The sequence below is a fragment of the Cuculus canorus genome, chromosome 2 (genome assembly GCF_017976375.1).
Source record: "Cuculus canorus isolate bCucCan1 chromosome 2, bCucCan1.pri, whole genome shotgun sequence".
Classification (NCBI taxonomy): domain Eukaryota; kingdom Metazoa; phylum Chordata; class Aves; order Cuculiformes; family Cuculidae; genus Cuculus; species Cuculus canorus.
In genome coordinates this window covers 81,989,498-82,002,100 of record NC_071402.1, presented here as the reverse complement: position 1 = coordinate 82,002,100, position 12,603 = coordinate 81,989,498, and the positions used below count along the sequence as shown (strand labels likewise).

At 35.8% G+C, this 12,603-nt stretch overlaps 1 protein-coding gene across 4 annotated transcripts in view; it reads left to right on the top strand.

The window, feature by feature from the left end:
* Nucleotides 1-12,603, top strand: part of CDH12 (cadherin 12) — a 544,062-nt gene that overhangs the window by 457,933 nt on the left and 73,526 nt on the right. For all 4 annotated transcript variants that reach the window (XM_054059459.1, XM_054059460.1, XM_054059461.1 and 1 more), the window contains one exon: nt 9,621-9,740. In XM_054059459.1, the coding sequence (XP_053915434.1) occupies nt 9,621-9,740 (120 nt within the window). The remainder of the gene's footprint in view (nt 1-9,620; nt 9,741-12,603) is intronic.

Here is a 12,603-nt window from a genome sequence, read left to right as displayed (position 1 = left end):
GTAAAATTAAGTCTCTATTGAGTCATTGCCAAAAGAGATCTCAAGTTGCCAAGATGATGAAAGCAAAAGTCAAAGCTAAGTTTTTTTTATGTGCTAAATTTCATATATTTGAGAGGAACTCCTGTCATTTTGGTAAAACAACCCACAGACTTGAAAACAGAAAGCAAAAATCACTCTTGATATTTATTTCTCAAAGGGATAGATATTAGGCTTAACATTTGCTAATCAGCTCTTGTGCTGCTCTCCCTGCACATTATTTCCAGCAGTTACTTCACCAGGCTACTCCTTTATGTGCATATTGGGTATAGACTATTAGCTGCTATTTCAAGCTCCTCATTTGCTTCTGAAACACAAACTCTGTAAACATTATCACAGCCCTGGGACTGTATAAGCAGCTGGATGCCTTTATAAATAAATAAGTAGCCTAAATTAATAAAAACAAATAAATAAAATAAAAATTCAATGTTAACAGAGTCATTATTAGCTTAGCCAGATTGTGTGCCCTTAGTGGCTTAACTCTGGCTGACCCAACAAATGAGCATAATAAAAAAAAAATGGAAATGAAAATAATTGCATTACTGATTTCCAAGCTGAATACTTATTTAAAAGTCCCACAGATGTAGGTGTCCCTTATTTACTCTGATCATCCACGAGGGAGACAGATATGGCCAGGAAAAAGGGACCTATTAATTGATTTGCAATAAAGACTTTGAGAGACAAAACCAAAATGTCCTGCATCTTTCTAAAACCATAGTTCTATTTTATGAAGCATTTATAGCGCAAGGAAGAAAACAACAAAAAAATCTCCTTCCTTCACAATGCAATGTCTTCCAACTTCCCAGGAAAAAAACCTCAGTGCGTAAAGCACTGTTTTCCAGATGAAATCAGAGTGTACGTGTCATTCAGCTTAACAAAGACAGCTTTCCATACTCTCTGGATTGTTCCCACTGTAAATGAAAAGTTATTCTAGGGATACTAGAAATATGTTTGATTATGCACTAAAAGCTGAGATTTGCAACAGCTACTTTTAGCTACCAGCACAGCAGAAGTACTAGCGAAAAAGCTGCCGTTTTTTGTCAATTACAACAGGGAATGACAGTATTGCTTTTATAGACATGGCGACTTCTGACAACTGAGAGAAAAATATATTTATGTTCAATGTGATGCCTGGAATGCAAAACAGGAGAAAAAGTGCTCCCCTGCTTGTGTCTAGAATTCAAGATATTGATGGAGCCAGTAACCTTCTGTTATTATCAGAGCTGCACAATCATGAATACATAAACTGGAAACTGGCTTTTCTAAGTAAAACGTAAGTTCCTTACATTATTTTTGTGGTAGTCAGATTTAGGAGTGTGTTTTCAAAGCACATTAGTGTTAATTTCTTCTGTAAAAGATAAGTCCTGAAAAGACAATGTCAGCATCTCTCTTCACAGATGCACATGTTCTCCCCATACTGGAGCTTTGTTAAAAATGCTAGCGGCAGGTAAGAGGTGTATTTATTGAAGCAAGGGATCTCCTGATCTGAATTGCAATGTTGTGGTGCAGGTGAGTCATAAATTCACCTTTCCTTTTTTTTTTTTTATTTTTTGTTTTTCCCGTGGAAAAAAAGAAAACACAGGAAAGTTAGAGGTTGATTAGGTTTTTACTTGAATTCTGAAAAGAGGATGGATACTACTCAGGTTATCAAGGTCCTATTATTGTAATCGTTCAGGAATAATATGCAAAGTAGTTTCTATACCAGCAACTATGCCCCTCCTTCCTCCTGCCTATGGAAAAAATATTGGCGCAATCTTCTGATTTCTTTCAAAATCACTAGACATCAGCAACTCCCAGGAGAATAACAATAGTGCAAAAGATAGAGGTTGTACAGAAAGATAATATCTGTTCTTCCAACTCTACAAGACAACAGTGTCGGGGAAAAATTAAAGAAAAGAAAAAGACAGCTTTAGACAAAGTTTTGTTATTAGAACCTCTTGTGATGTAACCCCTACTGACAGCTAGGCAACCCTGTCATTACTCAGCATGAGTAAATGGAACCACCTTCATAGCACTTTGCGAAGAGTAAATTCTATGAAAATTCACATACTATGACTTATTTTCTACTACCAAAATACAGGAAAAAAAGTGGTGAACAAGGCAAACGATAAAATTTGGACTTCAAACTAGGACTCTTGAACTTGTTCAGTAATCTGCTTGAAGAGATTCCATGGGAGGTTGTGAGACTTATGTCATAGAAGATATTAAAAATATGGATGGACAAGGGCCTGAGTGACCTGCTCTGACTGAATCTCTGATCTACACAGAGTGGAGAGGGTCCAGCAAGAGCTTTTGAATGGTTACATCATGCTGCAGTCCTGCTCTCACTCGCAGTATCCCTTCCCATCTCAACTACCACCAAAACTTACTGCTTCCCTCCAGCCCTCTCTTGCTTCTCCAAAACCTTAAAGCAGGTCCTCCTCTGTTTCTGTGGAAAATAACTACTTATCTGAATGTTGACATTTAATACCACACTTAATGGGATTTGAAGGCCTAGCTGATCTTAATGAGAAAAGACCTGATATAGTGCCATCTCCTTTTTAATTTGTTTTTGCAATTCTATTGACTGTCCATTAGTTTTGCAGATATTATATCTAAATAAGTTTTGTGTTATTCTCCTAGCCTGCAGTCTTCACTATTTCCTCTACAGTGAAAAAAAAGTTTATCTAGTCCCAGTTGCGTTTTGTAAATTCTTGGTTATGCCTTTCAGTTCAACTAAATAAGTATAAGAAAATAAGATTTCCTCCTTGGGATTTTTGGAAGCCAATAATAGTTTCACAGCCAGCAACGTACTCCACCTACAGTTTGATGATAACAAAACTTATTTCCATGCTGAAAGAGTACAAAAGGCCAATATTTTAGTCTTTTAAAAGAAAAACAAAGGGGAAAAATCAATAAATTAAATGTGTTCTCACATTGGGTAATTGGGATTTTTTTTAACAAATTTTAACTGATTGTTCATAAACAATTTGAGAATATCAAACTGGTTATAAGAAAATTTTGAAATTGGTTTCTAGTACTCTGAATGGGAAAGTTTTAATCAATACTGTTGTTCTTTAACATAATCTTTTGATTTTGGAAAATTATCATTTCACTAATTAAAACTCTCAGAAATAATGGTACTAGTCATGCAATTCAAATTCGTAAACATTCTTGTTATTGTATAAATTCAGGATTCCAATAGTTCCCTTCAGCCATTTTGATACAGACTATGAGGCTTTTTCAGTATAATTTTAGTCAGTTTGGCCAATGAGTTGGAGATCTTGGGCTCCCTTCTATTTGCAGTTATTGCTGGATTGGCTTTGGACATCAGTCAGAGTCAAATTCAGACTAGCATGCTTGCTCTGATTAAAGCAATAGTTTACAATATCTTAGTTGTCAATATTGTCTGTATTTTTTAAAGTATTAAAATATAATCTTTATCAAAATTCCATACCATTTCCTTTAGCCTTGTCAATGGTTTAGCATTATTTTTCTTTTCTTTCTAATATATAAATAATTACTTTAGAACATAATTCCATTATTCTGCATTCTATGCTTTACATGAAATATTTGTGGATTGCACATCATTTTTCTTTAAAAAAAGCATTTTTTTATTATTAAGTTATTTCCAAATCACAAAAAAATTATATATTTTTTGTTCATTTGATTACTCTATATAGTAGTGTAAGTACATTTTTTAATTAAAATGTCATGAGCTATAGTAAATGTAATCCTCCATCACTACCTTTGTGCATGAAAGATTTAGAGCTGTAGCACCCTCTATTACCGCCTGGAAAAAAATAATTAGATTTTAGAGTCTAGCTTTAAAAGTATATTTGTTTTATGCTTTGCAATAAAATAGAAACTTGTTACATACAATGGGCAATGCATAATAATACTGAAAGGATAAAAAACCAATTTCAGAAAATCTGTTTAGAATATTAGGAATGTATTTAAGTTAGTAAATGACTGGAGGCAATAAATAAAAAAAAAAAAGTGCTTGACCTCTCATAAAAATCTAAGCTTTACATATTATCTGTTTGATGTAAAAGACCTGACAGATGAATTAGTACAGTTGAAACTGCTATTGCCGTGAAATGGATTATTTTTCATACTGAGTGCCTGCTATTCATCTGGTTAAATGTGACTTGGAATATTTGCCTTAGTAAAACTGTAGTTTGTATATCAGCATTTCTTCTTCCTTTTGTGTAATAAAGTTAAATCACCTTAAGTATGTATCTAAGAATATGTAAACTAATAGTTTTAGACAACTAAGAACTGGTCTGTGCAGGGATTCTCAGACACCTAGGTCGACAGCAGAATTTTCAAGCAGGCTGATGGCTGCTCTCTGCTTTCTTCATCTTGCAACATCACGTTTTTCCATTAGAACTTAGATGTAGATATGGATTCAGCTGTGGTATTTCTCCTCTGCCTGTGCAACACTGCTACGTGTAGACCAGTGCTACCAGGCTCCCCATGTCTAGCCTCTGGCTGCAAAGCAATCTGTAGATGCCTGGTATGGGTGTAGATCCCTACATGGTAGGAGTCAATAATAGGTGGTATAAACTCCACTGTAAATATCACCATGAAAACACTCATTCTGGCTCACACTGTTTCAGCAAATCTTTGTTTTGGTAAATAATTTCTAGCTTGGAGATAGTTGCTGCTCATAGTAGCTGTGGAAAGAAATGGAGCTGGTCACTGCCCTGTCAAAATGCTGTTGACTGGGTTTAAGCTATGGTTGCTTGGGCTTAGGAAACAAATGATGGAATAGAGGATAATCTCCAAAATCCATTCTCAGCCATGGTAGATTTTGCACAAAACCAGATGAACCTGTTTACTGCTGTAAGGGTTGTTTAAGCCTCCTGGTTTAAGTCTCCTGAGACACTGAATGGATTAAATTACTAACTTTGTTTATTGAAACTCCCCCACTTACACATTCAATACTTCATATGCCAACATCTTAAATACACCTGGACACTTATGTCATAACGAGAAAATTTAATGTTGCTTGAGGATCTTAACTAAGCATTTCTTACCCAAACCTGCTGGAACTTAAGAGAAGCTGATGAATATACTCAGTTGTCAGTTGTGGAACACTTCCAGGGAGGGGCATCCACAACACTTTCAGTGAGGGTGCACCCATAACTTCTTTGGGAAACCTCTTTCAGACTCTCATCATCCTCACCCTCATGGTAGAGGATTCCTTCCTAATGTCTAATCTAAATCTACACTCTTTCAATTTTTACCCCTCATCCTATAACACCTGATAAAAAGTTCTTCTGGAACTTACTACTGGAAGGCTGCTGTAAAGTCTCCCTAGAACCTCCTCTCCGCTTCACTCCCATCTCCTTCCCTCCCCTTCCCTCCTCTCCCCTCAATGCTGAGCTGTTAACCAACCAGCCAGTTCCTTATCCACCTAGCGGTACTTACATCAAATCCATGCCTCTGCATTTTAGAGACAACCATTTTTTTGTGTCATGATGTAAAAAACAATTACAATTATTTGCTTTAGAGTGAGGGTTTTTTATGTTTTATTTGACCTGGAGAAAACATCTTTATGAATTCCACTAATTCAGTGTCATGCTGATGTATCTGGATCATTGCACATTGTTATTGGTTATCTTCTATTGCGGATCTGAATAGTACTTACATGTTCTACCAACCTACCAACTACATAAAAAGGTAGGTATGAGGAGAGAAAGTATAAGTAGCTTTTTATCTGGTAAATGCAGATCTTCTTTACTTCTTTATTTCTTTTATAACAACAATAATGAAATGTCATTTAGTCGTAGGGAGTCACAATCATATTGTGTTTATATTCTAGGTGTTGATTTGATAGAGTAAAATAGTAAATAAGGTAGTTGTTATTTTATCTATAGTACTGCAAATAAATGAATAAATCAGACTCTTCATAGGTAGCTAAAAATTTCATAAAGTATCTATGAGTTTTCTGTAAGATGACTACAGTATTTTTTTGCACAAATTTTACTAGAGCTAAATCTGCCTTCCAAATCTGACCTGGCATAGCAAACTAGCATATCTTCCAATCCTTTTCAAAGTGCATTGTAATATTTTTTTTCCTGAATTGAGCTTCTAAAGATTAAGAGAAAAGCTGTGATAGTGATAAATACAAGTGCAGAATCGTAACTGAAATGGATAGAAAATAAGCATCTCTATTAAATAAGAGCTGAAGTATTTAAGGGGGACAATGCTTTCTTCTTGAATAATTTCTGAAAAATCAAATAATATTTGTGATTTATTTTATCTCATTGCAGCTTCAACGTATTGGTTAATTTTGATTTTAATATTGATTAATATTGGTTTTAAACCCCAATATAAGTGTGGTATTAAATATTCTTTTTTTTTAAAAAAAAAAAGACATATAGGCTTAGATGTCGTTCGCAATTTGCGAGTAAGGTGTGATGCTTCATAAAGACGATACATCCTAAAGTCCAAAAGTATTGAAAAATTGTTGATTATGTAACATGACATTTTCCTTGCACATGACATTTTCCTTGCTGCCTGATCTTAGCAACCTTTTAACTGTCTATATTTGTTGTCCAAAGCTAGTCAATGTGAATGGTCACTAGTAAAATATGTAATTCAACCTCTCAAGGTGATGGACAGATCTCTGGACAACAGGTCTGCTGTTTCTATTGGATAGTCTCAAGTGTTAGAGAGGTCATTATTATGATGTTTGGAAGTTCTCTGTTAATAACCTGCAACAAGGCAGATGTAGTGACTAGCCTTCCAGAAACATTACATTTTTAAATTCTGACCTTTGTAGGTCTTCTCAGTACTCAGTACTTCAGAAAATAACCACATGTACAAAGAATTTTAGTTTTCTGCTCTTACATTTATAAATCTTGGTCTGCCTATCCCATTCTCTTATGGAGAATGTTCCTCTCTTCAAGGTGCAAAGCAAAGGTCTTGGTAACATGATCACAAAATTTTGCCAGTTTGTACTCAGAAGACAAAGTAAAATGAGCTCCCTGAAGCAGCATAGTGTGGCATCAGAAACATAATTCATAGCCCAAGGGAAGACTTGGGAAAGGGTGACAGCACTGTCTTTTTTTCTTTTTCTTTTTAGTCTTTTTTTTTTTTTTTTCACAAAGGTGTATGCTGTTGTCTTAAACCAGTCCTGAAGCAGCACACTTGTCAACTAGAGCACTCAGTCACCCTGTCCCAGCTCCAGCCTCAGCATTGGGGAATCCTATGCTTTGCTCCACCACTTCAGAGAGGAGAAAAACTCACCAGTCTAAGGTCAGAACACAGTGAAAGACTGAACAATTAGGTGGAGAGGGAAGACGACAGCAACTGTGTTAAAAATAGCATTTATTTTCAATGGAAAAGTAGACTGATATTTTTGGTTGGAAAGATAATGAGATACTGTAGCAGTGAAGGAAGACAATTGTGTGTGTATACCAGGAAGGGAAGTTGTACTGTACAATGAGTGAACACGACATGTTTTGTCAGGGTACTTGCTGTAGAAGGAGGCTGTCCGTTTTATTTCCACAACAGTAAGGGTCCAAAGTGGTACATACAGTCAACTTCTGTTTTTCGAGGGAAGATGGGACAAAATTTGAGAGCTACCATTTCCTTCTCTGTCTTGATCTTTGGAGTAGAACTAAGTTATTGCTGTGACTTTTTGAATTTCTGGAGCAGAATACAGGGCTATTACAAAGATATACCTTATGGACAGGAACAGATGAAAACCATCAAATGCTCTGCAGGGATTACAGTAGGAAAATTGATTCCTCCAGCTGGGCTTGTCTAAGCTATTTAATGTATAGTCAGTTATGATTATGTGCAATGTAAAGAAAGGCACGAGTGTTTGAATAGGCATTGCTTCCATATTGTTATACTGAGCTTGGATTTTGGTCTTCTCAATATATACCATTCCTCACCCTCACATCCAGAAAACCAAGAGTAACCTGTGGCTTTTAATTAATTGAATCCATCTCAATGGTTTACTTCCATTCATTTAGTCTTTGCTAATATTTTCTTTCTTTTAGAAATTGATATTAATGAAATTTGTTCTTAGCTTAAACACATCATCAGCCCATTGACTATAAAACATGATTGTTAATCAAATAGCACTTAGATTTCTGTGTCTTCTTCAGGAGGTAGAAAGAATATCTCTTGGAATACCTTTACATCCTCTATTATCCAATGAAAAGCTGTGATAGGAGCCTTTTTGTAAGACCAACTATTATGCAGCAAGTATTTGTGCAATGGCAATTCCAAACCCATCAGCCCCACTGCTATAAAGAAATGGGGAAGGACACAGAAAAAACAAAGTCTTCCAAACAGCTATGTTTCCTATGACTTACTTTGCTATATAAGGCATAGGACCTTACAGATGGAGCATCTTTCGGTGAGGGATTCCCAGAAATAAACTTCAACAAATCCATTAAGGTTAATTTTAGATTGTGAATATCCTTCAAAACTTATAGAATCATAGAATAGTTTGGGTTGGAAGGGGCCTTAAAGATCATCTAGTTCCAACCCCCCTGCCATGGGCAGGTTTTATTACAGAAAAGTAGCAGTCTTTAGGTGTTAGCCGCATTCCATGGATATTTTTGACAAAATGCCAGATGAGGTCCAAATGCAGAACATTTCTTAAAACAAAAATGATGGGGATAACCCTCCTCCCTCTGCTGTTTCTCAGGTAGGTTATCTTAATCATCACTCACTCCAAATCAACACTGTAAATTCTAACATTCATTTGCACAGAAGATCATAGGAAGGTATTGATTCTTGATTGAAAGTTGATGGGAAAACCTAAATATGTGGCCCTTTATTTTGCTGAAGACAGTTTGGACACTAGCACCTATGTTACAGGGCAGCGAGGAAATGCAGGTAAATTGCTTAGCAAACAACAGGAGGGACAAGACATTTCTGCAAAGCTGTTGCCATTTACAGTAAATTTTCTGTCTTCACATGCATTTATTTTCCTCCATTTTGTCCCCTTTAAGTTGGAATATAAAGCAAACTGCATTACATCTGGTCTATAATCATGGACGAATGTAAAGTATCAAGGGGAGATTCTTCCTCCATAGTACTTCTTTTTTTCCTACTGAGCTGTATTGGAAATGCAAGAAGACTCAAGTCTGGATTTTGAAGACAATACTGAACTTTGTTTCTAAAACGGGAATGAATTTTCTGCATTTAGGAGTCTGCACTAAGTTTTTCTAAGTATTTAGATATTGGATCATTGGCAGATTCACGAACTGCTTGACCTAATACTTGTTTTAAAGGCAACTCACATATTTTACTTCCACAGATGTCTACCTTTTCACAAAACTTTGAGGTATAATACTTTTTAAAAATCCAGTATTGTGTTCCCCAGACCTCTATCCTCTATGTGTTGAGTAAAGTGTTTTTGCGAATAATATGTGCACTACAAACTGTTCACAAATATCTTCTAAAGGTGGTCCGCTTCCCCTTTCCTTTCCACCATGCTCAAGCTGTTACTCAGAGGGTTTTCGGTGGAACAAGAATTACAACAGAATTTGCGAGGAACAAGAATAATGTCTCTGAAATGTCCCTGATCATTGTCCTATAATGAAAATGTGATTACCTGTGCTTCTTCACAGGAGCGTATGTGCTTCAAGTAAAGGCGACAGATGCAGATGATCCCACTTATGGAAACAGTGCTAGAGTGGTTTACAGCATTCTTCAGGGACAACCATATTTCTCCATTGATCCGAAGACAGGTAAATAGTTTATCAGCAGCAGTAGAAGATTCAAAATTCGGATTTTTATTTATGTGGACAGTATCAATGAATAAATACGGACTAGGCTGATATGGCTGAAAGCCAGCAGAGTAACTTTGTACATTATTCAGTTTTGAGTATTGACTATTTTTCAAATTAATTAAAATCTTCTGTAGAAACAAAAACCCCATATTCCTCCAATCCGTCCTGGAATAGCTAAAATATGTATATACTGAACAAGTATGTTTTTACGCTTTATCATTTCTCTATAACTAAAGCATTATCTGCTACATGTATTCTATTTTTGGTTGGGTTTTTTTGTTTGTTTGTTTGTTTCCTGATGATTCAAGTTTTGTAACTTGGGTCTATATTATTTTTTCTCTGCATTTTTACTAACTGAACTGACAGTTAGAAATTTTCTAGCAATTTTTGTTTTGCTATACAGAATTAATTCAAGACTGTGGAACAGCTAATCATATCTTGCTAACTTCTTTTCCTGGAGCATAGCATGTTTGTGTGGGGTTACTAGATATATGAGCAGAAAAGAATAATACATTTAAAAAGAAGGAAGTATTTGGGAGATTGGTAGACATGTTAAGGAAATATCTTGTGCTATATTTTCTAAATGTCATTCTCGTTTCTATATTTAGTAATTCAGTTAAGGACCCAATAATCTATGTGATGAATGCCATGCATTGTGTCATCCTGTATGTGTTATGTCTGTATGCCCCTTTCAGTAAATAGTTTCTCTTTCCAGTGACGCTGTACTTGAATGTCAGATTTTATGTTAAAAGAGTCTTTATCTCTGACAAATCACTAGTTTGGCAGTGAGGGACTCATAAGGCTGTTAGTGCACAATCTCCAATGGACACATTCCACTTTCACATGCTCCATTTAGCAGGAGATCATATTGCAATTTCCAGTGAGCAATTTTACTTTTCAAACTGAAATTTTTTTTTTTTTTTTTTTTTTTACTTTTTCAAACTGAAATGAGACTTCTTCAAATGTCTGGGGGGAGGAGGCAGTGAAGGGGATGCGGAGGGACTGTATTTACCTTTATGCTTATTTTTTTATTTCAGTCTTGTAAAGAATGAGGAGGAATTCAATGGCAAGAAAAACCTTTACTGGAGCCACAATTGAAGTTGTAGTACAAATTTCCCAAGGGAAAAAATAGTTATTAATATTTGAAGAACTTTAATTTTCCTATAGCATTTTGAATTGCTATATCACATGCTCTCATCTGTTACTCAGGAGTGAGTAGAGAGTGGACCATAGGTGGTGACCTACACCCTACTAGCGCTGGAACATCATACAAAGCCAGCATCTCCCCATCTGTCTATTAGTACCGTTAGTGAGTTACTCAGGTGGACCTTGGTGGTAAAAGAATGGACACAGTTGTAAAGCAGATTTATGATAAAGCCATGCCAGTACAGCTTAAAATCCTATACCAGAAAAAAACATATAGATCCATGTTTCTACAATCAACAATAAAGTGGTGTAACCTGCCCTACCTTAGCAAGGTCAAATATAAGAGTTACCTGTGGGTCTAACAATAGCTGTAGAGCAAGCAGTATGTGAATAATAATGCACAGGATGCTGCTTAATGCTTTGCTCTAAAATCCAGAAGTCTTGGACAGTACTACACATCTGGTATTTCAAATTCTTTATTTTAAGGAGAAGATACAATAGTTTGCCACTGCAGAGTTTTACTGCCAGATATCTGAGTGTTTTTGACAGGAAAGGGGAAGACAGACATTTGGGTACAAACCAACAAACTCAGAACTGTTGGCAGATGGATAAGCATTTTTTGGCTTGCCGTTATTTTTTAATGCTGTCTTTTGCATTATATTGACAATTTTGAGACATCCTCTTGTAGTTATTTAAAGAACTTAAGAATATCCATATGAGGTCAAACAAAAGTTCTATGCTGTCCTGTAACATGTCTCCCAAAGTGTTGGACAACTTAGCTCTAGTGAGGAAGTGTTTAGTGATGCACACCTTGAATACTCTTCTAGTCTTCAACAACTTGTTCTTACAAACTTCCTGAGTGACTAGCATTGTCCATGTAATTAAAATTCTGAAAGGGTTTCTCCTCCATAACTTGTCCACTTCCCGGTAGAGTTGACTTGTCCAGGAGCACAGTGTGTGCCCGCTCCGTGACTAGAAATTCCCAGGTAAATTTTTTTAGGGTGAAGAACTTACTCCACTTGCTTCTTTAAAAAACAACAATTCTTAACTAATTTCATACCTCACACTTATATTCCACAAGACAGTGAACATTTATTTCCAATTTATTAGTTCCCCATGACCTTATAGACACATATTTCCCCCAAATTACCTCTTTTCTAGATTGTTGTCATTTTCAGACAGAAGTTATGCCATAATACTGATCATCTTCCTTCTTCTCAGGATGAGAAAGTGCACACAGTATTCAAGAAGGCAGTTCATATCTATCAATAAAATGGTTTATTCATAACAGTTTTGGCCTTTGTTCCTTTCCAAACAGTTCCAAACATTCTGTTCACTTTTTAGCCTCTACCATACAAAAGCTGATACATTTGTTGAATTTCTATTACTTCTTCAAGATCTCATTGCAAAGCAGTTATGATGAAACCACAGACCATAGCTTTATAGGTGAAATAAGTATTGTGTTTGGCAGGCACGTGCTTTTATACATGCATCTTTCTCAAATAATTCCTGATAGGTGATAAACATTTCTCTGATACGAATCTAGGTCACTTAAATAATTTTTAATCTGTATCAGTCTGAATGTCACAGCTGCTCTTTTCCTCCTCTTTTTGCAGTGCTTTGCTGGAGGTAAGCAAAGTATGTGGAAGTGGAAGAGTTGGCTTTTATCGTGCTT